This window comes from Nesoenas mayeri, assembly GCF_963082525.1.
Source record: "Nesoenas mayeri genome assembly, chromosome: 1".
Classification (NCBI taxonomy): Eukaryota; Metazoa; Chordata; class Aves; order Columbiformes; family Columbidae; genus Nesoenas; species Nesoenas mayeri.
In genome coordinates this window covers 88,621,161-88,647,607 of record NC_137541.1, presented here as the reverse complement: position 1 = coordinate 88,647,607, position 26,447 = coordinate 88,621,161, and the positions used below count along the sequence as shown (strand labels likewise).

Here is a 26,447-nt window from a genome sequence, read left to right as displayed (position 1 = left end):
TGAGGCAACTTTTCTGAGATAAACTCTGTGATATATTCCATATATAAAGTACAGCCAGCAGTGTGGAAACACTTGGAAATTACTCATAGCAACATAAAATGGAGTAGAGTATGCAATAAAGTCACTTTAGCTTGATCACATGTCAAAAAGCTTAAGAGGAGCAGAGGCTATACTGTATCTTGCATGTTGAAGATGTCTGTGTGCTGTGCAAGGGGGAGAGTTGTCTGTATGTATTTAATCTGCTTTTCTATACTATAAGATCCTAATATTTGAAGTCTGGATTTTTGTGAAAGCCCTGCATATCCAAACCCAAAGCCCAGCTTGGTCTGTGCAGGTATCTTAGTGGGGTCAGAAGTTACTGGCAGGGGTGATTTCTGGGCTGTAACTCTCAGTACTCTGCTTTCTCCTCAGTATTTTCTGTACAAGTTTCCTCAGGATGTCGATTCAGTTATTATTAAAGTGGTGTCTGATGCAGTCTACCCGTGCTCAGTTGTCTCCGTCCAGGATATTGTGGTAAGTCTGAGCGGAGAAGGGTAAGGAGCTGCCTGCTAGAGCTCTGTGTCTTCCTGTGAAGGGCTCTCTGCCCCAGCAGAGGGAAAAGCCCTAGGAAGGGCTTCACCCTAGTGTGGTGGTGGTGAAGAGAGCCCCTGAAAGAGAAAATAAAATCTTGTAGGAAGGAGGCAAGGAAGTTGTGGAGTTCAGGCAACTCATAGAAAGATTTTTATTGCCAATAGGTGAACAAGCTGTTCCTCTCCAGCCTGTCCATAGGGCATTTGTGAGGTTTAATACCCTGCTGCCTTGTGACATGGGTCTGTCTCTCTGCAGAGTGGTATTGGGTGGGATACTGGTGGCTCAGGGAGGGGACAGTGCTGTCCCCTTGTCTTTTCCCTTGCTCAAGGCATCATGGGGAACTTCTGATTTCCAGACATAAAGTCTCTCCTCCTTTCCAATTTGATTTGCTCTCCATGCAATTACTCATTCCCTTTCCTGGGAAGGGGAGAACAGCTGTTCCCTGCCATGGAGGTTTGCTGTTGCTTGCAGCTGGGAAATAGTCTGGTATTTATCCTCATTTCCCACGTCCCTGAATGATGCAAGGACCTGCAGTGTAGGAGCAGCAAGATGTTGACAGAGTTGCAAGATGCCTTGGCTGCTGCCTCTGAAGTCCTGGCAGACGCCTTTAATACCTGGGGTGGGGAGATAAATGGGTAACATTAACTCCTACCTGCATCCCCATGTTTGAATGGTAGAAGGGCAGGAGGGGAGACTGACACGTCATTTTCAACCAGCCAGGTACTAAGAGTAGTAGAAAAGAGTAAGGTGTCTGAATCCTCTTCAGGGATTAAATTGCAGCCCTCTTGTGAGAATGTCAACATTGTGAGTGCAGCTGCAACTGGTGTCTTCAGAGAGGCTTTTCTGACTTCTGAATGGATCCTGATTGTTTTGTTCCCTTTGTCAACCCAAGCGGGGCCTTTTTCTGCTGCTCTGCACTGTCTGTTCTCCTGCTGACTCCCTAAAAAATCAGTTTGGATTTTGTACCTGGTTTAATCCTTAGTTGTGTCTGTTTCAGTGCCCAGTTTATGACCTGGACCATAATGTGGAGTTCAATGGTGTTTACCAGTCTATGACCAAGCAGGCAGCTATAACAGTGCAGGTGAGACACTGATATTTTTTTTTTTTTTTTTTTTCCCATTGGTGTGTAGATTGGAGTTTTTTGGTATTTGTTTGTTTGTTCCTGCCCCCACCCATCACTGGCTTGTCTTGTGCATCCTTAGTTTTATTTTGTTGATTCTGGTGTGGCTGCAATCCTTTATTTTTATTAGATCAGCTGATATAAGTAGACGAAGAGATGTAACCTTTTACTACAAAACCTTGCTTACATTTACGTAGGTAGGCATGTTATGCCTTAGGTGCTGAGGCTCTAGATCAGAGTGGCTGCAGCCAGGTGTCTTCTGTTCAAGCCTTGGCTCTTCCACCACTGAGTGGTGGTAGTGGGGCCTTATAATGAGCAAAGCTTAGGTAGATGGTTTGCGCTAATCAAAATAAATAAACACATTAGCATTGGTTTGCTTGTACTGGGGCACTGCTGTACTGCATACTGGTGAAATCAATCAGCTTATTGCCAGCTAGACAGAAGCCAAGCTTTGTCCAGAACAGGCAGGTCTCTGTAAGTCTGGTGCCTGTGTAGCAACTAAAACCTGATCTCTGGCCCTGTGGAGATCACCTCTGCTTTGTACTGGAGGGAGAGGCTTCTCTTCTCATAGATTCTGTTGTCTTCTGTCCTCCCATGCAGAGAAAGGACTTCCCAGGTGAGCAGTTCTTCGTTGTGTTTGTCATAAAGCCAGAGGATTATGCCTGTGGGGGTTCTGTGCCTTCCTCCATCCATGGTAAGTTGTGCTGGGAGGCAGATTTAGTTGCTTCATCCAGGTGGTGGAGCAGCAGAGTCCTTGGGGGGCCTTCCTGTGGGATGACACAAGGATGGTCATATAGTTATGTCTTATCCAGGTAGCTGTGAGGAAGACGGAAGTCCTTCCAGGTGTTTTTCCCTTATCCAGAAGCTGTCAGCGGAGCTGTACTGGCAGGGTGTGCTAAGCCCTGCTGAAAAATAACAAGTTGCTAGCATGGCATCCTGCACAGTAGTGTTTTGCCAGTAGAAGTTTGGGCAAAGGCAAAAATGGTGTCCCAGGATTTGTGGTGACAGAAACTGCCCTTTGGGGACTAGATGAATAGGAGATGAGGTGCCTGTGGGATTCAGGCATCCACACTTGAGCAATATATGGAAGACTCAAGCAGGGATTTCTAGTCTGAAAAACAGGCTGTGGGTAGAGGCGAGCTGAGGGAAGCACATGGAAAAGGCTGTACATTTAGAAATCTGGGAAAGGTTTAAAGCAAAACCACACACATATTTTAGTGAAAAGCCAGACCTTGGTGTTTTTGCAGGTGCCAAGAAGTGAGATAAGGGCCAGAGATTGTTAATGTTTGATTTTTTTTACATTTGGTGTACACTTTGTATCTCACAGGGAATGTCAACCGTACCTGGAACTTGCAGCGGACAAAGAACCTTCAAGTGACAATTGTGCCCTCTATTAAAAGTCAGTGTCTTTGTGCTATATGCAGCTTTGTGGGGGGACTTGGTGGTTCTGTGTAGGAGGGTCTGGCTGGGACAGCAGCCCTCTGATGGGATGGAGCAGAAAGCACCAGCAGAGGAGTCAAAGCTGTTGCAGCCCTGGTCCCTTCCAGGAGGTGGTGTGTGGCACACCAGCTGGCAATGGGGGTGAAGAAATGGTGGGAGACCTTGCAACATGTGCTGGTGATTTGTCTTGAAGGACTGTTTGGGGCTTGGCATTGGCACCAGGTGGTATTGGGAATAGCAAGACAGGAGCACTGGCTCCAGGAAGGGCTATCTCTGCTCTGTGAGCTGACTGATGCTTTCTCTTCCCTCAGAGTCCGTTTATGTCCAGGCCATGTTCTTCAGCTTCCTGAGTTTCCTCTCCTTTTACTTGGGATCAGTGGTGGTTGCTTTTGTGCACTACATCAGGTGAGTTGAGGAGTTTTACAATAACAGCCTTTCTGTTTCTCTTCCTGCAGTGAATTCAGGGCAAGTGGGGCAGCAAGCATCTGAACAGAGCAGTGAAACAAGCTCATGACTACTCAGTGGGCTCCTGCTGACCAAAGTGTGTGTGTGTGTGCGTGCTCTTTCTTGATGTTATTTTTAATTTGTTGTGAGCATATGTACTGCTTAGCACCTGCATTGAAAGAGGTGGTATTGCCTCTAGCTCCTTCTGTGCTTTCAGTAGATTCTATGTGCTTGGTCCCCTGAGTAGGGGAGTTTGGTTTGGGAAGGTGTTCTGAGAGTCTCTCCCAACACAGAGTGCACGATGGGACAGTCATGTAACTGGTTGTCCTGGCTCTGGTGGATAATTGAGGGGGTAAAAAAACCCTCTGTTGCTTTGGAAATCCGAGAGGTAGACAGCAAACAGTCATGGCTGAGCCATGCCTAGTCCAAACAGTATTTTGTTTACTTGTTTTTTTTAGAGCTTGCACAGTGTTTGACTGTTGGTGTCCTGGATAATCCTGCCATGGCTGGCAGGTGGTGGGCCTTATTTGCTATCTCATGAGAACTGCCTGTTCTTTTTCAGGGTTCGGAGGAAGGCTTCAGCTGGGAGATTGAGTCCTGAGGATGGTAAGGTTTCTCTTCTGTTGTGGGACAGCTTTAAGTGGACAGCATAGGTCCCAGACCAGACAAGAGACTGTTAGTCAAGTACCTTCTGTCCCTTCAAACTTTCTTCCCTGTACATGTACCACATAGTCTCTGCTGCTGAAAGATGTTAGAGCTTTTTCTTTGCCCTCACAAGAGAGGGCATTTGAAGCAGGCTCTCCTGAACCTGGTCCTGACCTCTGCCCTGAGGCACTGGCTTTTAGACGGGTGGAGGGAAGGGCAAGCCTTCACTAGACCTGGCTACAGGCTAATGTTACTGCTGCCAGGTCTATTAATTTTGAAACAAGGCACTTTGAGCTTGTCAGCTCTTATGCTTTGATTTCCTCTGCCTGGTTTAAGCATGGTGTCTATTTTTTAAATTTAAATTTTAATTTGCTTTTAGCTAGGACTTGCAAATAACCAAGTGAATGAATGACTAATGCAGTTAGGTAGTTAGAAGTGTTTCTGTTATTTACTTTGGCATTGGATTAAGTTTACTTCATGCTGCACCCACATTTTGACATACTGCAGATTTCTGCATTAAAAAAACATAGCTGCATCTAAGAGGCTACCAGTGAAAGATAGAAATTTTTGTCATGTGGATGGGGGGCTATGGGGACTTTCTGCTTTCTGGAGAAGTGAGAGAAGCTGGCCATCTCATTTTGTTTAAATATTAGTGTCTGCAAAGTAGTTCAAAGCATTGGTCTGAGGATGAAGGCATCATCATTTGTACCTCCCTCCTGGGGAAATGGAGGATATTATGTTTTGGTAGCATTGAAAGGTTCTTGGTGTGTTCCCTTTTTTTAATCCCCAGTTTATTCAGTCTCTCCAGTCTGCTATGTACCACCAGATAAGCATACTAGTATAACTAAGCTGTGCTTAAAGGATCAGCAGTGGAACTTCACTCTGACCTGACATTACTTGAGTTAATATTTCTACCAAGTGCCTGGGGGCATTTAGCTTCTCAGGAGTGGCTTCTTTAGCCACTGAGATCCACATAGACATCCCTGTGTGTGGAATGTGAGTAAAAGGTTTTCTTCACAACCAAATGATCAGGGGACTGTAAAAATGTGCTTACAATATTCTAATTTTAAGTCATTTGGGATGTATCCTGCTGTGAGACAACAGCATGTCTTAGAGCACTGGAGAAATGGGAAGGGCCTGTGTGGAGTTTGGGGAAGCTGAAGGGACCCGACCGAGGCCCTGGAAGAGCTCCAGGATGCTGAGACAAGGGGTCACTGTCTAAGGCAAGGAAGCACAGTCTCAGCTGGGTGAGACCAGCAGCCCCAGGGAGTGCTGCTGGTTCTGCAGCTGAGGGTTCAAGTACTGAAGCCAGATTAGAAGCTGCTTTCCAAGCTGCCCTGGTAAGAGGTGGAAGTTAAATTCTGATGCTTGTGGAAGTTCCCAAAGAAGCTGCAGGGCACAGATGCTGTGCTTAGCATTGATCTGGAGGACAGACAACTGGTTTCCTGGAAAGGGAGGACTGTTGAACAGTATTCCTGTGAAAGGATGGAGGACCACAGTTCCTTCAGAGTTTGCAGGTTTCCTTCCAGAGCCACATGCTCTGTGGCTGTCTTCTCTGTGACCTGTCTTCTCCCACTACGTTCATAGAGCACTTTCCTCCAGGAAGAAACCATGTCCTATCCTCGTGCTGTTTCTTTTTCTATTGTGTCTCTTCAGGGTGTGTGCCTGTCTGACTGATGTCTATAAAATGGTAACTAGCATCTTCCCTGTCAAGGAGTAGTTTGAGTTGGAAGAGACCTTCAAAGGTCATCTAGTCCAACCCCCTTGCAATGAGCAGAAACATCTTCAACTAGACCAGGTTGCTCAGAGCCCTGTCCAGGCCTTGAATATCTCCCGAGATTGGGGCATCTACCACCTCTCTGGGCAACTTGTGCCAGTGTTTCACCACCCTCATAGTAAAAAATTTCTCCCTTATATCTAGTCAGAATCTCCCTTCCTTTAGTTAAAACCATTAGCCCTTGTCCTATTGTTACAGGCCTTACTAAAACGTCTGTCCCCATCTTTTTTATAAGCTCCCTTTAAGTACTGAAAGACTGCAGTAAGGTTTCCTTGTAGCCTTCTCCAGGCTGAACAACCTCAAATCTTTTAGCCTTTCTCCATAGGAGGTGTGTTCCTTCTGTTCTCCAGACCACCCAGGGCACACTAGCTTTCTCTTGACTTTTTTTCCCCCTTCTTCCCACCCACTGGAGTTTGTCTTCCTCCAAAGTACCCCTGGGCCTCCCCTTCTCTTTCCCCACCAAGAAAATGTGGATGGAGGTGCAGAGCAATCTGTCTCTGCCTGTTGTCTTTGAATATCCTGCAATTCCATGTGTGCCTTTGCTCTTGTCACCCATCTTGTGCCTGGCTTCTATGGTTAACTTCTTTTTAATCCTGTGGGACACCTTCCATTCCACATCATCACTGTCTGGTAGAGGCAGTAGCTGGAGGAACCACACCTAGTGCGGTACATTTACTTTGCTGACTCACACATGGGGAAGTGGGACTGAAATTAGTAGGTGAGCTGGATCTGAAGCAGATGTTAGAGAGAGGGCAGAGTGCCTTTTCTCCTTGGCCTCCCTGCTTTGTCTAGATTTAAATCTTCCCATGGTTAATTGGGGAGAGAAGGTTGACAAGTCACTTGAGAGCATAAAGCCTGGTAAAAAAAGGAGGGAGCATCAGTGTGGAACAGGATTAATGGGAGAAGGAAGGGTGCATGTGCCTTGGTGTCATGAACATGGGGAAATTATTTTCTCTCCATCTTCCCAGTGATCTGGACTTCCAAATGACTTTAAAGCAACAGGAAAAACTGCCATGAGAGAAGGGAGGGTTGCATAGCAGGTGAAGAGTAGAAGGTCGATCTTGTTCCTGCAGCAGCCTGCAAAAACAACCTGCTAATCTCAGCTCAGGGCTAAAGGGGTGTCATGTGGGGGGCTGTGGTGTGCCAGAGCCTTCCATCTGGTGCTCAGTCCATGCCATGTTGTCCTTTTCAGATGTTCCTCTAAGCTGTTTGTTGTCCGGTCAGAGGGATGGAGCAGGAGGGTAGGGAAGCTGAAATGGAGACCAATTCTTAGCCCACAGCCCACCAAGCATAGTGGGTGTGTCAAAGGAAAGCAGTAGTTTGGACTTGAAACATCAAATGTCATTGTTGAATGGGTGCTGCCCTGCATAGGAGTTGGGCTCAGGCAGGGAACAGTTTTGGAACTCTTTACATATGTGGCTAATGGTAATGGTATAAAAACTCACACAAAGTGTTACAAAAGTGCCCTGAATTGCTAGCTGTGAAGAGGAGTCTGCCTGTACCTGTCAGTCTGGGACAGATCAGGTGCTGGGAAGCCAGAGGTGCAGGTTGGGAAGACAGAACACGGCCAGTCTGCAGTAAGACTGCTTGGCTTTAACTGCTATCCTGTGTCCTATGTCCTTTGCTGCTGACTGGCCACATGATATTGTTAGGAGGGTGAAGCTTTACAAGCAGCTGGGCCTGTCTCGCTGTTTTTCACCACTGAAAGATGTGGTCCTGCTCCTTCTGCTCTTTTTCCCTCCCTTCTGGGGATATGGGTGTTTGACCCCTCATTGAGGGGTTTCAGCTGACTGTGTTTACTGATGTATTTGATGCCAGTTCAGCAGCTGCGCCCAACCACAGGGGGATCAAACAGGTATCAGGCAAAAAGAGAGACTGAAGCCAGATGGTGAAGGTCCCAGTGCAACCTGATTGGGAGATGCAGCCCTCCTTGCTTCAGGTGTGTGGACAGGAGGCAGGGACGTCACAGTCCCCAAAGGTTTGCCCCTCTTGTCATCAGCACAAGATCATGACTGCTTTTTTGCATGGAGCAGTTTTGCTTTCTCCTTGCTTGATTAAAACTACGTAGCAGCAGTCTTGCCAAGGGCTGTCTACAACTCTTCCAGGGACAACTGGAGGCAGCAATATTTGAATAGATCAATGTGTGAGGAGGAGAAAGAGAAGAAGTTCATAAGGGTGCTCTGAATATCGTGAGACTTGCTCTAGAATTTGCCAAATCTTGCAGCCCCATAATGTGATTTCTGCAAAGTGCTGGAGGGAGGCTCATGTTTTGTGAGCTGAACTGGCAGCCTGTGTGTGGAGGCTGAAGGGAACGGGTTTGCTTCAGGTTGCAAAGCAAAGGTTTCCCTTTTGCACAGTGTTCTCTAGGGGGAGACTGCCATCTGTTTTGGAGGAATGCCGTTTTTCCCAAGCCCCTACAGCTCTTCAAGCTGTTTGTGTTCACCTCAGAGATGTTTTGCAGCACTGTCGTGAAACTAATTGTCCCTTTTGGATCTATTTCCACAGGATCTGGGATTATGACATCTTCACACCCCATCACAACCAGCACCCCTGAGGGAAGCAGCTATGGTGCTATTGGTACAGTATCTTCCAGAACTTGGGGCACAGGGAAGCATCTGCCTGGGGCAGGAGAAAGCACTTTAAAGTGCTTTAAAGCCAGAAAGAATAAAGCTGCAATCTGGTTTAGGAGCAGCTTGCAGCTACTTGGGAAAAAAAAAAATACAGCTTGGGAAGTTCAGGTTGCAATTTAAGGCAAAACATCTACATCAAAAAGGTGGCAAATCTTTGGAAGAGGTGCCCAGAGATCCTCTGTCATTGGAAATGTTCATCTCAACTAGACAAAGCCACAGTCACCTGATAAGTGTTGGTGACAATGCTGCTTAAGGCAGGTGTCACCCAGCTGTTGGGCTGTGAAGGTGTGATATCTCTGGACACCTGACAAAGAAACACGGAACTGATATTTCATGAGGTCTGGGGAAAAAAGTCAGGAGGATTTAAGTCCTGGAATAGCACCACTCTACCCCCCTCCCCAGTTCCCAAGGTAGTGCTTTAAAAGCATTTGGGAAATGAAACCTGTGTTCTCCTTAGGCCAGTATGGGCAGAGGGCTGTCTGGGAGCTTGGCCAACCTGTGGGAAGTGCAGGCAGGTCCTGCTGACCTGCAGGTGACCAATACTGTGCACGCAATGGGAGTAAAGCTGATGCTTTCCTTGCTTTGAAAAATTGTCTTTCTCCCTCTTTATCTTTTGTTCTACAATATTTTTAGGAAAGCGTATCTATAAAGCTCATATAAAATCTGGAGATTAACTAGGTCAGCCTTTTTCTGACCCCTGAGCAGTATGCTTCTTTTCCTAGAGCTTTCTGGCTTGTCTCAGGCTTCCAGATTTCAGAGTCCGGGTTAGTAAGGGTAGAAAATATTATAGGTGAAAAGTAATAGAATAAAGGATGGGGAAAAACAAAAATGCTGCAGAGCAGGGAAGATGGTCCTTGAAAATGCTTTTAGCTGATATCCGAGACTTTTAGGAAGGTTTGTGATCATGGAGAAACTTGATCCCTGAGGTGGCCATATCAGCTTGTCCCAGCAAATTGTGGCTGATGTTTAGGGCAGCTTTCTTGTTGCTGTGCATAGAGGGATTAAACCTTTACCCTGCCTGTTTCCTTCTCCGTGCTCTGCTCCAGACGAGTCAAGCTCCAGTGGTGGACATCAGTTGTCTTCCCCTGAGCGCAGGCCACCAGCTGGTTCTGACACAGACAGCTCTGTGGAGGAGGAGAGTGACTTCGACACCATGCCAGAAATTGAAAGTGATAAGAACGTCATCCGCACTAAGGTACAGCTGGCATTACAGCTGTGGCTGTGATGCTGGGCCATGGAGACATCTTGGGCCAGGACCAACACTAGTCACTTGCCAGGGTTTTTAAGCTGCTTCCCTTTCAGGGGATTTAATCTAATAAAGCTGAATGTGCTTTTTAGTGCTCTTTCAGAGCCTAGAAAGTTTTTCTGCTGTGTGAAGTGTGCTGCTGAAATGAGTGTTTTAATATGGAAAATCAGAATGTATTGGGGACTTTTAAGAAAGGAAGAAGAAGCCCAGAGTGTCCCAGAAAGTCCAAGGAGGTGAGACAGCATAGGGAGAAAATAGTGTGCAACAGCAGATAGTTATCTGATACGAGTAGTGTGACTACAGTGGATGTACAGAGGGACTTTAAACTGGCAGCTCTCAAACTGCCTCTTTTTGTCATCCTGCACTGCTCTTTGTGGTCAAAACCATTCCTGGAGGTCAGAGGGTTTTGCAGACCTAAAATTGTCATTACCCACAGAATCAAGGGATACAATGATCTCACTGTGTAAAAGAAAAAAAAAAAGGTCCAAATAGCACCAAATTGTATGTTGTCCAAATACTTCAAGATCTTCTACTGGCTTCTGTAGTCTTTCATTAGTTCTTTTCTCTTTTCTTTCTACTTTCCCCACCCATTAATGTTTTAGGTGTTCCTCTATCTATCAGACTTGTCCAGGAAAGACCGAAGGATTGTCAGCAAAAAATACAAGATCTATTTCTGGTAAGGAGAATACAAACTGGTAAGGCCCAAGCTATGAGCCCAGTCTCTAGTTGTGGAATCTGTCCATACGCCCTACTTCTGAACCACACTTTAGACCTGAGGAAATTCTTTGAGCAGTCCTGTTACACATTTTGACCCTGTTCCAACCAGTAACTGCAGATCCATGTACCTCAAATAAGGATATTTATGGACCAGTACACACGTGATCCTGGTAATGGGTTTTGGTTTGCATAATTGCTTTGAAGTACGGTAACAACGATTGTGCTGAGACATACTGGGGAAGGGGATAAATTGGCACTCAAATACAGCTTGTGGTCTGCATCCTGGATTTTCTCGTGCCCTCAGCATTTACCTCCTCCTTGCATTTGCTCTTCTGCTTCAGGAGATCACAACCAGAAGCATAAAGCTCCAGCTGGGAGAGCAGGGTCGGTGCCCTTCCGAGGTGTACTGATTCCTCTGCAAGCACCATGGGGCTCTGTCCTGGGTGTACACCGATTGTTTTGGTGTGTATAACTGCTGCCACTGTCTCCTCTCTGCAGGAACATCATCACCATTGCAGTGTTTTATGCCCTGCCAGTCATCCAGCTCGTCATCACTTATCAGACGGTGCGTTGGGCTCTGTGTGGCTGTCCTCTATGCTTGGGTACTCTTGCCTTTAAAATTGTTCTGTGATTTCGTGGCCTAAGGATGGTGTAACCAAGATCACCCAGGAATCCCGCTCTGTCTGGGCAGCAGTTTACCTGAGCTGATCTCTCTGCACCATGTGTTGGGTGTTGATACTGGCTTGGCTCACTGAGCTTGCGGTTCTGCTATTTTTGCTTGGGAAGCGGGAGTGCAGCTGTTTTTCTGCTCATCCGATGTCTCATTTGGGGCCTGTTTCATTTTAGAGGCAGGAGGAATCTGCTGTTACCTCTGAAAGCAAGTAGGGTTTGCTGTGATATGAGTGATTTTTCCTCCCTTCTCCCCAGTCTGCCCTTGCTATCCTGCTGTTATTCAGGTATCTGCAGGCAGATCTATTAGGGGTGGGGTTGAGAGCATGCAGTATGTTTCCTCTGAAGACTGTTGTCAGGTTTGTGGCCTGTGGCAACATCTTGTCCACCTCTAAAAGCTTCACCTGCAGATGTCAGTACTCCCCTGTGTCAGTGCTAGCATCTAGTCTTTGTCCTGGTACACCTTGTGTACATGCAGTATTTGCACAAAACAAATCCCCCAGAGCAGGGAGGATTTGCTAATATCAGGTCTCCCACCTCCTCTCTGTCTAGGTAGTGAACGTGACAGGCAATCAGGACATCTGCTACTACAACTTTCTGTGTGCTCATCCCCTTGGGGTGCTGAGGTGAGTGAGCCCTGTGGTCACTGCGTTATTATCCTGTGCCTCCTGAGTGTTTGTGCTGTGCCCAGGTTAGGATTTTATCCTTGCCAGGCTCACATTAACTGTGTTGATAAGACTACTGAGAGTTTAGGACTCTGAGCTTTCTGTTTTGCTCAGCTGTAGCTCTGTCGCAGTGAGACACATACACCCAGGAACGTATGGCACCTGGGTGCCCCTAGCAAACCTACGGCACAGCAATTAGGTGCTCCTGTGCTCTTTTGGACACTGTCACTTGTATCCAAGGAGCAGCAGCTCTGCAAAGAAGTTCAGATCCATCCTTTCAGTGCAGCATTTCTCTGAACTAATGCAGGAGTGCAAAGAAAGCCCAGAACTGGGAATCTTACAGAGGAAGTGTTAACTCCACTGGGGCAGGTGACCTATGCAACCTAAAATTGTCATCCAGGCTGTAAAACTGGCAGGTGTTTGGCAGCTGCTGAGGTGGAGGATGGTGGGAGGAGAGCAAAATGGATTGATCTTATCATGGCCCAGGGTTCAGCTTTCTGCTGCTGTGCTGCTGTCTTATACCTTCTTTTTCCTTGTAGTGCCTTCAACAACATCCTCAGCAATGTGGGCCACATGCTGCTGGGCTTTCTCTTCCTCCTCATTGTGTTGCGCAGGGACATTCTCCACCGTCGGGCCATGGAAATGAAGGATGTCTATACCCTGGTAGGAAGCACAGTTGCATGGGGCTGAGTGGAGGGATGAAGGACAGGGGGAACTTGAAAAGCAGAGCGATGGTGGGTTTCCATTTGCCTTTCTTGCTGGGGGGTTGAATCCTCCTCTTTTCCTCCCCTGAAAAAGGTTCTTGCTGGGACCGCTTATGTTGTTGTGCACTTCAGTACTCTGCTGCTTACAGTATGTACATACTGCTGTGGTGACCCAGCCTGGGTTTGTGAAGACAAGGAGATGACTAGAGGGACGAGTCCCATGGCTGTAGCTTTTCCTCCATCACTCACTGTGCAGGAACTGGGACAGTAGGAGCGTCCCAAAATCCTTTTGTTTATAGTGAGGTTTGATTTGTCTTATACAATCAAGAGTTCCTTCTTGGCTCTCTTGCTAGCAAGAGGGAATAGAGCTGCCTATAATAACCTAGAAGAAGTTGGCTGCCTCTAGCTCTGAAGCAGAGCTGCTCATAGCCAGAGCTCCTGCAGTATCTTTTAGGAGAGGATGGAAAAATCTACAGCCCTGTGGTCAGTGGTGCCAATGATTTCAGGTGAGAGACGGCTCTATTTTCACTGGTGTGGTAGCAAGCAAAGGTGTTACCAGTTTTAAGGGTCTGCTGCTTGTGGTTTTCAGGTGAGATCTCAGTCAGATTGTGATAGGGATGCCTTCTCACCTGGGCTGATGGGCTCTGCTCCTCAGATGCTTTAACCCATGTGACCACAAGAGCAAGGCTGCTACTCTGGATCCTCAGTGCCCTCTCAATTTTGGGCAGGAGGTAGCGTGGCACAAGGTACAGGGCAGAGATCTTTAGTCTCAAGATGTCAGTACCAAGACATCGAGGTCTGCAGGCCAGAAGTTTCTGTGCGATTAGCTTGAGATTGCTGCCTGTGGATTCACCTGGCTGTGCAGTGTGGCTAAATGCATAGCCTATGGTTGCACAGAGCACACTGTGCTGCACTGGTGACTGAAGGACATGTGTAGGGATTAGGAGGGATGAAGTGATGGAAAGTGAAAGCTTGCTTGTCATCAGGACAGTGAGAGTACGTAATAGCTCTTATCTCTTCCAGGACTATGGGATCCCAAAGCATTTTGGTCTCTTTTATGCTATGGGCATCGCTCTGATGATGGAAGGAGTGCTCAGTGCCTGTTATCACGTCTGCCCTAATTACTCCAATTTCCAGTTTGGTAAGATGAATTTCCTTTCTCCTTCTGAGCTGGAGGTGGGATTTGCCATGCTCTGCCCTTGCTGAGTTGCTGGCATTTCCCATCCCTCTACCCTTGCAAGCTGCCCTGGAGTCTCCTTGTTCCAGGGTTCAGTCAGGAAGCAGTGATGCTTTGGATGCTGGGGACTAACACGTCAGCCTCCTCTCCAGACCTTGGGACTCTGGTAGTGCACTGCTGGCAAGAGCTCCCTTTGCTTTTGCAGTTCAGTATTTGAAGATAGTAAGTGCACAGCCTGAGTGGCAGAGTGCTCAAGCTTAGGAAGCCTCTGTCTGTCATCTCAGTGGCAACTTTCCTCTGTCGGCTCCTTCACCTTCCTGGGGAAGAGAAGACTTAGGCAGGATCTTGTCTGTGTCTGTAAATACCTGATGAGAGGGAATGAAGATCAGTGTGCCTAGTGACAGAACAAGAGGCAATGGACACAAATGAAAATACAGGAAACTCCATCTGAACACAGGGGGAAAAAAAATATATATATATATTTTCCCCTTTGAGGGTGTCAAAGGCTGAACAGATTGCCCAGAGAGACTGTGAAGTCTTCTATGGAGATATTCAAAGCCTGACTGGACACTGCTCTGGACAAACCTCATAGCTGACCCTGCTTGAGCAGGGAGTATTGGACCAGACAACCTGCAGAGGTCCCTTCTAACCTCAACCATTCTGTGATTCCCTACCTGTTTCTGTACTGCACTGTGGGCACTTATTTTCTGAGACTGTTTAGATTTTGTTGATGCGGAGTATGATAGATGTGCTGCAAGACAGCAAAGCACAACATTCCCTACAATGTAGTGGAGCATCAGGGATTTGTACCTGCCAGCCTTGGGCTTGGTCCTGCTGCTGCACTTCTTTAGATGCACTCAAAGCAGCTTTTCAGCCTACTGACAATACCTGTTTTGACTGATCTTGTTGTGCTCCCTCCACAGACACCTCCTTCATGTATATGATCGCAGGACTGTGCATGCTCAAGCTCTACCAGACTCGCCACCCAGACATCAATGCCAGTGCCTACTCTGCCTATGCCTCATTTGCTGTGGTCATCTGCCTGGCCGTCCTTGGAGTGGTATGGCTCCCCCTCACCTACCTACTTCTCTGGGGAGGAGATGGTGTGTCTGGGAACATAGCTTAAGTGGGAAAATGGCTGGAGAGAGCTGTAGGGTGGGATAAGAGTGTGTTAAGTGGCTGCTAGCATTTGAATTCCCAGTCCTCTTGGGTTTACCTTTTCCCTTCCCCTGGGCTTGCAGAGAGGGGAAGAGCAGAGCAGTTTTCTCTAGGTGGGCTCTTTTTTGGGCTTTGCTCACCACATGCCCTCAAGAGAAGAAATGGATGCATTCAGGTGTCTGATCAAGCATGCAGCTGTTCTCCTGCAGGGTGGCTCACCTTGGAGGAGTGAGGTGAGGCTGGCTGAGCTTCCAAGACAAGTGTCCTCTACCTAATTTCCTGTGCCTCTTTCTCCCCTTTGGAAAACACTGTGCTGCTGGGTACAACTCCTGCAGTTGGCCTTGCTGTCTTTGGAGAGGTGCAGGGTTAGGATAGTGGCTGGGGGCCTCCCAGGAAACTTTCTGGAGTGCCCTGTAGAAGGGCACTGGAGCAAAAGGGATCACAAGAGAGTTGGTCTTGGGCACCAGTACTTGCTGACAGGTCAGGCTGATCCAGGACTTTGCACATTTGCTCACAGCGTTGTAGATATTGACCTGGGCTTGCCTGAATCCCTATCCTGTGGCTTACCTTCGAGGTCTTTGCTGCTTTTTTTTTTTGGAGGACTCTCTTTCATTTGGCAGTAACCAGGCATAGTTCATTGGACTCTTGCTCTGAACTAGCAGCTAGATCCCAGTGGGCTGCCAGCCCCTCACTACCACATATAACGCAGAACACCAGTTGGTCGTGCGAAGGTCTCTGGGTAGGAGGCTGGCTGTGGGAGAGGGCATGCAGAAGCAGCTGGTGAACTTGGAACTTTCCAAGCATCTCTTTATACCTGTGGTAGACCTGCACATCCTGGTTCAAAATGCTGGGATTTTATTATGGAATGCTATTTCTTTTCTTGTGAGATGCTTTGAAGCTCATTTCCACAGAGGAAATGTTCAGGCAAGTGCTGTGCCCCTGGGGAGGGTAGTACATGGTCACAGCCTGATGACAGAGACAGACCATAGTTTCTGGACTCCTTAATGTGTAACTGAAGAAATTAAAGTTTTAATATAGCATTAACCTGAATTTGTAGTTCACTTCCAGTCCTTAAATAGAATGAACATGTACAATAGGTGCAATTGCCTGCTGAGCAGCTTTGTCCTTTCTGGTCTACTATAGTGTACTTGTTAAAGTAACAGTTGGTTCCCTGACAACCTTTTTAAAAATCCAGCTTCTGGCTGCAGAGCTGCTGCCCACCTCAACAGGGAGAGCTTGCTTCTCCTGGGAGTCCTGCATTTCTGCTCCCTGGGCCAGCTGCAGTCCTTCCAAGCTGTCATCTTTTTCTCAAGGGACATTCAGAAAGAACGGTCTCCTCTCCAGAAGTGCTGAGCTCCCCTTGCTTCTCTGAACTTTATTTTGATTTATAGATCTGGTTTTGGGTTGGAAGATTGGGGAGTTTCTCTTCCACATTCAGTGAGGTTCTCTAATGACCCGTGGTGATATAGGAAAGAAAAGGATCAGTCTGCTGGTAACACGGCTCAGTTTACTTTTAATGTGTCTGCTTTCAGGTGTTTGGGAAAAATGATGTGTGGTTTTGGGTCATTTTCTCAATGATCCATGTTCTGGCCTCACTGGCTCTCAGCACCCAGATCTACTACATGGGCCGCTTCAAGATCGGTAAGGGCTGTGACTGAACCGTCTTGCTCTAGGGCATTCAGGTGCCTCCTGTCCTCACCTGTGGGAGTTGCCTATGCAGCACACGTGTGAGCACGGTCCTGTGGCCTGTGCTTGTGTTCTGGGTTATCCTGTCCTTTCCTCCATCTGGTGCTCTTTGTGGCCTCTCAAATGCTTGTGCTGCTGCTTCCCAGACCCATGGGAGTTAGCACGACCATTCTGCTCTGTGGTGGCAGGAAAGCTGAGCTCTGAGGGAGCCTGCACTTCAGCTACAGCTCTCCCTAGTGCTGTGCTCAGAGCTGTGGGCTATAGAAAACCTCATAATGGGGTAGGGGGGTAGAGGGTCTGGTGGGGAACCTGGCTCTTGTGCTCTGCTTACAAATGTATTTCTCTTTCCTCTTCTGTTCCTATCTGCTTCAGACGGCCCTGACTCAGGTAACTGTCAGCAGCTCTTTTTTTCCCCTCTGAGCTGATTGAGCAGCGACAGAGCAGCTGGGGATGCGTGGATGTGTGTGGGGAGGCAGGCTCGTGTGCCACCTGGGGTCAGCTCTTGAGAAGCGAAGGCAGTTTGCCAGCAGCACTGCCAGTCCTGTTCCTTGGCAGGAAGGGGGTGATACAGCAAAGGAAAGCTCCCATCTTGGCACAGGAGACTTTTCAAGCTCTACATTTGTTGCTGAAGCAGGGGCAAGGGTGTGCTTGCATGTCTGTCTATCCCCACTGCCACTGATGGCTCTCCAGTGAAGCTTCTGCAATGATTTTGAGAGCAGAGGTGTCTCCAGTGTGCTCTACCCCTCTAAGGACTGTGGAATGAGTTTCTGCTGTTTCCCTGCTCTGGCAGCTTGTTCTGTGGAAGGTGCTTTTCACCTTCCTGCACCATATCTCTCCTGCAGAGATGTAGTTGCTAAACCAGCCTGTTTATACATACAGTCAGGGCCTATTTGACTTCTGGGCAGTGCCAGTGGCAAAGGGATTTTTCTTTCTCTTTTTTTTTTTAACCTCTCACTCTGGCCAAATGCCATCCACATCCCACGGTGACTGCCCTTCTGCTCAGCACAGACTGCTCCCAAAGGGCAAGAAAACAATCTGTGGACACCCTGACTCTCTGCAGGCTGAGTCCTCTCTTATCAGCCCATGGGTGTCCACGTCTTTTCCCCATAGGCATTTTGGAGCTCACTCTGCTGGCAGTTCTGGCTTTTTATCCTCTTCTTTGGCAGACTTGGGGATATTCCGACGGGCAGCGATGGTGCTGTACACGGACTGTATCCAGCAGTGCAGTCGACCAATGTACATGGTAGGTAATTTCTCATCTCAGCAGTTGCTCAATTTGTAGGCAATGTGCAGGGGAAAGAGTTGTGGCTATTTGAAAAAGCGATGCTGTCCTATTCCCACTCCATGCAAATGTTCAGATATGTGTAGTTGTCTGCTGGAGCAGTTTAACTCCCACTTTCAGGCCTTTCCTGAGCTAAGGCTTGGTGAATAAAACATCAGAGCAAAGGTGAGACAGGCATGGTAGGATTTGCCTTTGCTCTTGCCTTATGGGAGCATCCATTCAAGGAATGGGCATGAGGCTTTGTGCAGCGCGGCCTTTCTGGGGAAGGTAGTGACTGTTTTGGCTCTGTAACTTAAGGAACAGCTATTGCTATCTCTACAGCACCTCAGGGCAGACAGCAAAAAAGTGAGAAACAGTAGCTCTTACCTTGTGTCCCACTGATTACATTCTTCTTGGCATGGGGTGCTCATTAGGCTTGAAGCCAAATGAAGTTTTTATCCATGAGCATCCTTATTATTATTATTAATTATTATTTTAATTTATTCTCCCATCTGTGAATAAGCATCAGACTGAGTTGCAAGCAAACTCAGTGCACGTAGGCATAAAATAAGTCTGGCCAGTCTGAAATAGGTGCATCTTGAGAGCAGCTGTAAGCATAAATGCACACACCCCATAGATGTAGCCCTTCTGCCTGCTGTAGTTACAGCACTTCCCTGGCTAATGGTGAGGTGGGTGAAAAAGGGCTCTGTCAATATGTGCAGGATCCAAGGCTTCCCCTGCTGCCTATTTCAAGCATGTCCTTGCTCTGTGCAACTTTTTTTTGCTGTAAAATGGTGGCAAAGAAGGAATCTAACTAGAAAAACATCAGTACTAGTTGAAGGACTTGCAGAACATCCTGAGGCTGATCCTTAAGTGCTGGGGTTGTCTTTTTTTTTGATATTTAGTCTCCTTGCAATGCTTTCCTCAAATTTTTGAGGGCCAGAGCAGTTTCCGTCTGGCAGAAGCTCCTGCAGAACAAACTTCAGACCCAGGTGCATGTGTGTTTGCAGGAACCAGACTCCAAATCCTCACACAATGCTATCCTGAATTTCTGAGGCAAAGGCCTCTTTTTGAATTTCTTTCTGCTTTTATGTGATCATCGGTGTCTTCTCTGCAGGACAGGATGGTGCTGCTCGTTGTTGGAAACCTGGTCAACTGGTCCTTGTAAGTAGTGGGGTGTGAGTGTCTTGTGTACTTGTGCACGTGAGCAGCAAGATTCAGTACTGACACACAGCTGGTGTGAAGTGATGGGGACATGCAGCAGTGTCTGTGCCATAGTCCTGTGCTGGGGCCTTTCTGATGCATTTTGGCAAGGAGCTGGATCCGTTGAGCAGGCAGATCCATAGGATGCAGTGCAGCACTGCAGAGCTACGCGAGGCGTCCCTGAGCGTTTCAGCTGGTGCTGCCTTGTGGCTTGCGTCTGAGCGAGCTTGTGTAGGGCTGGCCTGATACCACAGTGCTATGTTGTGCTGTACATGCTTTTCCCACATAGCTGGGAGGTGTCTGGCGCAGCCAAGGGGCAGGAGACTTGACAGATGCTCGTTAGTCACAATCTGACTCAGGAGACTGTGACTGAGAGTCAGAGCCTGGCTCAGCAGCAGCTGCCTGGATGGAGGGATTGGCTCTTGGATGAGACCTAAAATCATTGCTCCGGGCTTCTGCTTTTCACTAGACCTGCCTTGTGTAAAATGTACAGATCTGGGGCCAACTCCTACCAAATGAGATGCATTTAGCCATGAGTTGGAAGCAACCCAGGGCCCCTTGCCTGTCCTCTGGGGTCTTTGTTTGCTCTCAGCAGCTGACCATGGCTGAGTTTGCTCTGCTTTGCTTCTCAGCAGGGAGCGGAGGTGAACAGTGCATTTCCTCCAGAGAACTGGGAGACTGTGGCAGTGTTGCTCTGTCCTGAGGTCTGGGTGGGTGCAGTGGGTGGTGGTCAGTTTGGGGATGTCCCTTGTCCCCAGTGAAAGAGGCCATCTAACATCCCTCCTCTCTCTCTCAGTGCTATCTTTGGGTTGGTGTATCGGCCCAGAGACTTTGCCTCCTACATACTGGGGATCTTTATCTGTAACCTGTTGCTGTATCTGGCTTTCTACATCATCATGAAGGTAAGAGAGGCAGCTGTAGCTGTCACTGGCATGTCTGTCTCCAAAGGGGAAAGGATAGGACTCTTTTTTTGGCTGTAGTCTGAGTTCCTGTGGTGCTGCAGAAGGAGGGGGCATTGTGGGGCTCAGGGTAGGACAAGGTGTTGTTGCTGGGTAGCCATCTCTGGGTGGCTGGGCTGTGCCTCCCTGAGGTGGGCAGCCCTTTGCAGATGGTCCAGGCTTGCATATCAGTCCTATGCATGGCTCCAACCTCTAGGAAGAACTCTGAGCGTGTTGTGAGGTTTTGTCCCTGTCTGCAGCTCCGCAGCTCTGAGAAGCTCCTGCCCATTCCCTTGTTCTGCATCGTGGCCACAGCAGTGGTGTGGGCGGCCGCCCTATACTTCTTCTTCCAGACCCTCAGCAGCTGGGAGGTAAAGTTCCCCTTTCACTGTCCTTTTGTCCATCTACATTTCTTGTCATCTTTCCTTCCTGTTGTTTGTTTTACACAAAAAACACTCTGCGGAAGAGTCTTGGGCTGCTCATGGAGAACTGAAAGGGTTTAACTCCTTCAGCAGACTGGGAAGGGAGTGTGGGAAGCTGTGTTGAGCCAAAAATTACTATATGCATGGAGCTGTGGTGAGACCAGCTTGACCATTTGTGACCCAGGTGATCCAGAGGTCACTGGTCCTCACCATGAGACAGAGGAGGAGCTGGGGGTCTGAAAGCAAAATTGAACAAATGCTGACCAGTGCTGGATGGAAGACTTCTCCCTGGAGCAGATGGCAAATGGGGAATAACCTGCCTGGGGTTGTGGGAGCTCTCCGTGGCCTGGGAGGCTCTTAAATCTGGATTGGATGCCCCAACAAGGTACTGCATCCATCTCCATGGAAGTGAGTGGCTTGCCGCAGGGTGGTTTGGTGGAGGCTGTGCAGCTTGTGCTATGCAGGACCTCAGATATGGAGACCAGAGGGGCCCTCCCAGGTGTGAGTTGTGGCCCCAGTTCCATCTCAAGGTCTAAGTAAACATTGTGCTTCTGCCCTGCTCTTACCACATGCCCAGCCAGCACAGCACTTCTCTCTGGCTCCTGCATGGAGACTTAAGACAGGGTGATCTCCAGAGGGTCCAACATGGCCAGCCAGGAACCTGTGTGAGTAGATACTGGGTCCTGACACCCTGCCTGCTCCCCTAGGAGACTCCAGCAGAATCCCGGGAAAAGAACCGGCCATGCATCCTGCTGGGCTTCTTCGATGACCATGATGTCTGGCACTTCCTCTCTGCGGCTGCCTTGTTCTTCTCCTTTCTGGTGAGTTCTGCTCAGCCTCTCACTCTGCTGTATGCTCTCTCTCTCCCCTTCCTCCTTGTCCTTCTCTATCCACACAGAGCTGTGGCTGCCCCAGGACCCCACAGAATTGCCCCAAGTCCTCTGCTTGGCTCTGCCTCCAGACATCCCTCACAGTGGGATCCTCCTTGTCAGTGGGATCAGGGATCAGACTTTCTCCTTTGGCTTGTTGCTCCCTGTGCCTCAAATTCCCTCTGGGGCTATGGGTCACATAGCTGTTGTGGGGAAGCTGAGGGGCTGCTGGTGTGACCAGCCCTCTCTTGAGTTTGTGAGGACCTCCCAGGGACACTACTTCCTTGGACCCAGGTAGTAGGATCACTGGTGTGGAGATTAGTTCATTACTGGGCTTTCCCTCACTTCCATATTCAACTCCTGTGCTCCTCTACTTGGTACTTCTTTTCAGACCTACGTGGTGGCAAAGGCAGAGGCATCCTATGGAACAGGGTCACAGCATAGTGTTCTGGGCAAGTGGAGTGGGAGACTTTAACCTTAGCTGTGCAAGGTGCAAGCTGTTAGTGAAGGAGCTGCCTGGCCACATGCTATATTTGAGCTGTGGTCAAGCAATTCCCATCCTCCTGTCTCCTGGATGCCTCTTCAGAGGCTGGTGATAAGGAACCAGTTTACAAACAGCGTCTCCATCGTGGCTGGGGCAGGATTACCTCCTCAGGTCCTTGTGGCACTTGCAGGCAGAGCTACCTGTCAGCTGTGCTGCCAGAGTGGCTTGCTGGAAGTGTTACAGAAACAAAGTTAGTGTGGTACACAGGTTGCTGTCATGACTCCTGTACATGCTGGAGTTGTGGCCTAGGTGGAGTCCCCCTATGATAAGACTTCCTCGGGAGCTGGTCATTCTCTCCAGCTGTAGGCTGGCCAGTGAGACCTGAAGCTGCCTCACAGAATGTTCGGGATTGGAAGGGGCCTCAAAAGATCATCCAGTCCAATCCCCCTGCCGGAGCAGGAACACCCAGATGGGGTTACACAGGAATGTGTCCAGGCGGGTTTTGAATGTCTCCAGACAAGGAGACTCCACAACCCCCCTGGGCAGCCTGTTCCAGTGCTCCATCACCCTCACCTCAGTGTTCTGTTAGCCTTGCCTCGTGCTTTCCTCCTCAGGTCCTGCTGACCCTGGATGATGACCTGGACACGGTGCGCAGGGACAAAATCCCGGTGTTCTGAGTCCCCAGGGGACAGAGGCGCAGGCGTGTCCTAAACTGCTCAGCCGAAGGCACCGGGCCACCATCATCTGTGGGGAATGAGCCTGCTTCCGTGGCCAACAACCCCATGGGAGCAGGGGAGCCGAATCCCACCGCAAGCATGAAGGGGTGCTGCTGTAACTGAGGTGGGACCGGGAGAGAAGACAATGTTTGCTCCTCTCCCACTGCACACTCTGGAGCAGGCATGACCCAGCAGCTGAGGCCAGCATGCAGCGGGTGCTGGAGCCAGTGAAGAGGGGAGGAAACAGGGTGTTTTTTGAGACCTTTGCTTCCCTTCCTCCCTGCTGATGTGCTCCACTTCCTCTTGGGTGAGCCGGCTGGAGAAGCACAGTGCAGCTGCTCCCACGTTGGCAGCTGGTGCCTGTACCACACAGGCCACGGGGAGTCCCTTTGGCAGCACCAGGGAGAGAGTTTGGTTCCTGACCTGCAGCCGCCAAGTGAGCCCTGGACTCCCAGCTGAGGTGGCCGTGGGGGACTGTGTTCTTTTTTGTTGGAGAGGCTCCTCCCACAGCTGGTGAGGAGCCATGGTAACAAGAGAAACCAGTCCAAGGGACTGCAGCGTCAAAGGGAGATGGCGACTAGAGCTGCCCAGGAGTGCTCTGCCAGAGGCAGAACCTCCCGCTTTGCTCTTGCGACCTCTTTCGCTGACACATATTGAACAGCCTCGCTTCTCTCTGGCGGGTCCCACGCAGGTGCTTGTCAGCATGACGGTCTTCACAGAACCAGAAGCGTTGTCCTTGAGCAGCCCTAAGAGACACGGTGCAGTGAAGCTACAGTCTTGGCTGGCAGCTCCCTGGCTCTGCTGCATGGCCTTGCCAAAGGGGCAAGGTGGAACGGGGAGGCTGTCCAGCAGCCTCGGGCTTTCTCCTCCCACAAGGTTGCTTTGGGCAAAATTGGTAAAGCAGGTGCCTTCATGGGCTGGGAATGTGGAGGAAGTTTTGGGGCAGTTGGTGTTGAGCTCTTTAGCTAAAGATCTGGACCAAACTTTTTTCCAACTTTTCGGCACCTGAAATAAGCTTCTAAATGGCTTCGCCATTCTTCCCGAATTCTCAGTTATTTAAAAAAAATAAGGTGTGAATTATTTCACACATCTAAAATGTGACCTGTTTTGCTAATTTTGAATTAAAAAGTGTTCTTTGGGGCCTACTGTCCTTATTCTTGTCATTATCAGAGCATTTTTCCTTTGGTGTATGTGCATGCACATGGTGATGCAAAGGCTCCATTCTGCCTGTGCTTACCAAAGCAGAAGGCTATGGTAATTTTCTATTCTGACAAGTCTCTATCTCCTAGAAATGTTTTGCACTAGCTGGTTTTTATTTTTTTTCTAAGTTGGAGTTTGTTAAGATGGTCAATAAAATGTTCTTGGCTCTCTTCTCTGCAGGTTGATCTGAATTCTTGTTCCAGCTCTCAGCAGCAGCAAAGAGAGCGCTCGGGGCAGAGGGGTGCCCAGCAGTGTCACACAGCTGCTGTCATCCTTGGGTCCTTAGGAGCCTCACAAACAGTTTCCTGAGCATTGGTACAGATGACCTGCTTGTTCTCTTAACCAAATTGCCTTTGTGGGGCTAACTGGAGTAAAGAACAGACACTCCTGTTTGTCACAGTAGCCCCTTTGGCAGAGTCAAGGGAGGGCTGGAGGAGGAATGACACAAAGAGGCTGCCAGCAGCTGTCTTCCCCAGCAGAGCAGAGATGGTGGTGGTCCCTATGTCCTGCATTTTAGTACAATACTTTGGGCCTGACTTGCCAGTTTGCCATGCTGATGGAGTTGTGAATGTTCAGTGATGCTAGAAACAGAGGTAGGTTTCTCAGGCTTGTTGTGAAGCACGAGCTTCTCTTCCTTAAGTGTCAGCATGGGCTGCAGGGAAGGAGATGGTACTTGCTTTTGTCTGAGTAGCTCCAGTGGAGTAGTACTGAGCCAAGGATAGTCCACATTTTCCATTCAGCCACCCTGCAGCCTTGCTGTATGTTCTTGGTCTATCTAAAATGGCAGAATCCAGTATTGGCTACGCAGGCCAAGAAGTCTGAGGTGCACAAAAGCTCCTGAATTCTTACTAAGCTGCATATGTCAGGGACTCCTGGTGGGGCTGTGGTGCTCTGTCTTGCCCAGCACGGTTATACATTTGCTGTGCAGATGGAACCACCTGGATTTCTGTGTCCAGATGTGTATGAGTGTTCGAGCTGACAGCTTTTTTGCAACATGTACTCTGTGCTGCCCTGTCCCCTCCCTGCAAATGTAAGGGCTGCTGTAGGAGCACAAGTTCTCTGTGAAAACAAAATTTGTTGTAATAATATCTGGGGTGTGCAGGACGTGCTCTTTCCAGGGCTCTACTTGGAGGGCAGGCAGAAACATGCAATGATAGCACTGGTGCCAGTGCCATCCATTCCCTCCTTTCTCTCTGCCCTGGCAGTAGAAGCAGAGATCTGAGGCACGGCTGCACGGAGCGCTGCTGTGTGGTGCCACCTGGAAGCTGCATGAGGAGCTGCAGTGGTAGATCTCTTGGGAGGTCACATCATTTGCTCCTGAGGTGATTCAGGGAGCAAGTGGGGCAGTGCTTTGGAGCTGGGACTGGGGAACATAGCAGGAGGAGGAGGGGAGAAAATTTCCTGACAGGGTACTCAGCACAGGCCTTGTGTGCACCTTCAGGGTGGGTTACAAGGCTTTGTGTGGGGAGGTGCTCGCAGGACAGCAGTGCTGGCATGGGCAAGATAAATCCTTGAATGCTGGGAGCACATGGGGTTTGAACACAGCCTGCTGGCACCAGCAGAATGACCACCAACTCCCATGAGCTGCTGAACTAAAAGAAGCCTCTAATTGAGGCAAAGCCTGCCTTGCTCCTCTGGGACCTGGAGGGAGATGCTTAGATCTCCTCTAAGGTGGAAGGCTATGCTGGGGAGGTTAAAGGTCCTTGACATGGAGATACTGCCCTACTGTTGTCTGAGGAACTGCAGCAGCCTTTAATCTTGTACCTGCCCGGTTTCTCTGGTGTCCGTGCTGCAATCACACCATGCAGCTGCAATTGCACTGTGCAAAGAACTCCAGAGCCCACTGAACGTTTTGTATGAAGTGGGCGAGTTTGGCCAGAGACTCCAGTGAGGTTTCTGACTGGAATTTGCAAATGCTGCCTCCCCCAGTCCCCTTGAGCCAGAGAGACAGGGAGAAGACAGGCACTAGTTCAAAAACCTGTTGATCTTGGCAGATCATCAGAACTGGTGTACAAGTAGGTATCTGGGGGGAAGCAAGACTTGTAGGATCCAGTGTGGGATACTGCTGTTTGTGAGTCTAACTTGAAGTCCTCTTTGCTCACTGTGCAGCCCTCACACACTCTGCTTAGTCAGGTGCAGGATGGGATCTTGCCTTGCAAGACGGCCCTTTCCCCATATTTAGATGTGGAGAAAGGTGAGCAGCTTTTCATCTTGTACAAGTATGTTCTGCTTTTGGTGTATTTTGTGGTGTGCAGAAGTTGAGGACATAGGACAAGCTGTTCAGGTAGTAGAAATATCACTTCTGTGCCAGACTGAAATGGGGCTTATGTGCTCTCAAAGTTTGTCCAGTTTTAAGAACACATTTTAATAAAAGATATTCCTTCTCCCAGTGTCTTCCATAGTCTGTACCTTTTAGACCTTGTTCTAAGCTTGTATTTGTTTCTAACCAGGAAGCTGGTTATCTTCTCTAAACAGGAATGTGAGGAAAAAATAATGTTGAACAGCAGTTGGAAGGCTCGATATAGGAGGCAGAAGAGCAACATATGGGCTCACTGAGCTGTGCAGAGATGAGCCCAGTACGTGAATAGCAAGGTGGTAGCAGCAGTGAGGGAGAGAGGTTAGAGAAGAGTAGAAAACAGCACAGAAAAAGCAGAAAAAATGTGAGAGAAACTAAATGCAAGGGAAGTTGCCTCAAGCCTAAGAGAT

The 26,447-nt window shown here is 48.7% G+C and overlaps 1 protein-coding gene across 1 annotated transcript in view; it reads left to right on the top strand.

The window, feature by feature from the left end:
• The window catches only part of SIDT1 (SID1 transmembrane family member 1), a gene marked incomplete at both ends in the record, with an annotated part of 44,863 nt that extends 22,361 nt beyond the window's left edge, over window positions 1–22,502 (top strand). The window contains 21 exons of the mRNA XM_080363694.1: window positions 412–513; window positions 1,568–1,651; window positions 2,291–2,384; window positions 3,018–3,089; window positions 3,442–3,535; window positions 4,137–4,180; window positions 8,502–8,573; window positions 9,673–9,821; window positions 10,475–10,548; window positions 11,088–11,154; window positions 11,811–11,884; window positions 12,463–12,586; window positions 13,651–13,768; window positions 14,728–14,864; window positions 16,495–16,603; window positions 17,815–17,891; window positions 19,027–19,073; window positions 19,909–20,014; window positions 20,311–20,421; window positions 21,180–21,293; window positions 22,440–22,502. Of these exons, the coding sequence (XP_080219820.1) occupies window positions 412–513; window positions 1,568–1,651; window positions 2,291–2,384; window positions 3,018–3,089; window positions 3,442–3,535; window positions 4,137–4,180; window positions 8,502–8,573; window positions 9,673–9,821; window positions 10,475–10,548; window positions 11,088–11,154; window positions 11,811–11,884; window positions 12,463–12,586; window positions 13,651–13,768; window positions 14,728–14,864; window positions 16,495–16,603; window positions 17,815–17,891; window positions 19,027–19,073; window positions 19,909–20,014; window positions 20,311–20,421; window positions 21,180–21,293; window positions 22,440–22,502 (1,932 nt within the window). The remainder of the gene's footprint in view (window positions 1–411; window positions 514–1,567; window positions 1,652–2,290; window positions 2,385–3,017; window positions 3,090–3,441; window positions 3,536–4,136; window positions 4,181–8,501; window positions 8,574–9,672; window positions 9,822–10,474; window positions 10,549–11,087; window positions 11,155–11,810; window positions 11,885–12,462; window positions 12,587–13,650; window positions 13,769–14,727; window positions 14,865–16,494; window positions 16,604–17,814; window positions 17,892–19,026; window positions 19,074–19,908; window positions 20,015–20,310; window positions 20,422–21,179; window positions 21,294–22,439) is intronic.
• Window positions 22,503–26,447: the final 3,945 nt, after the last annotated feature.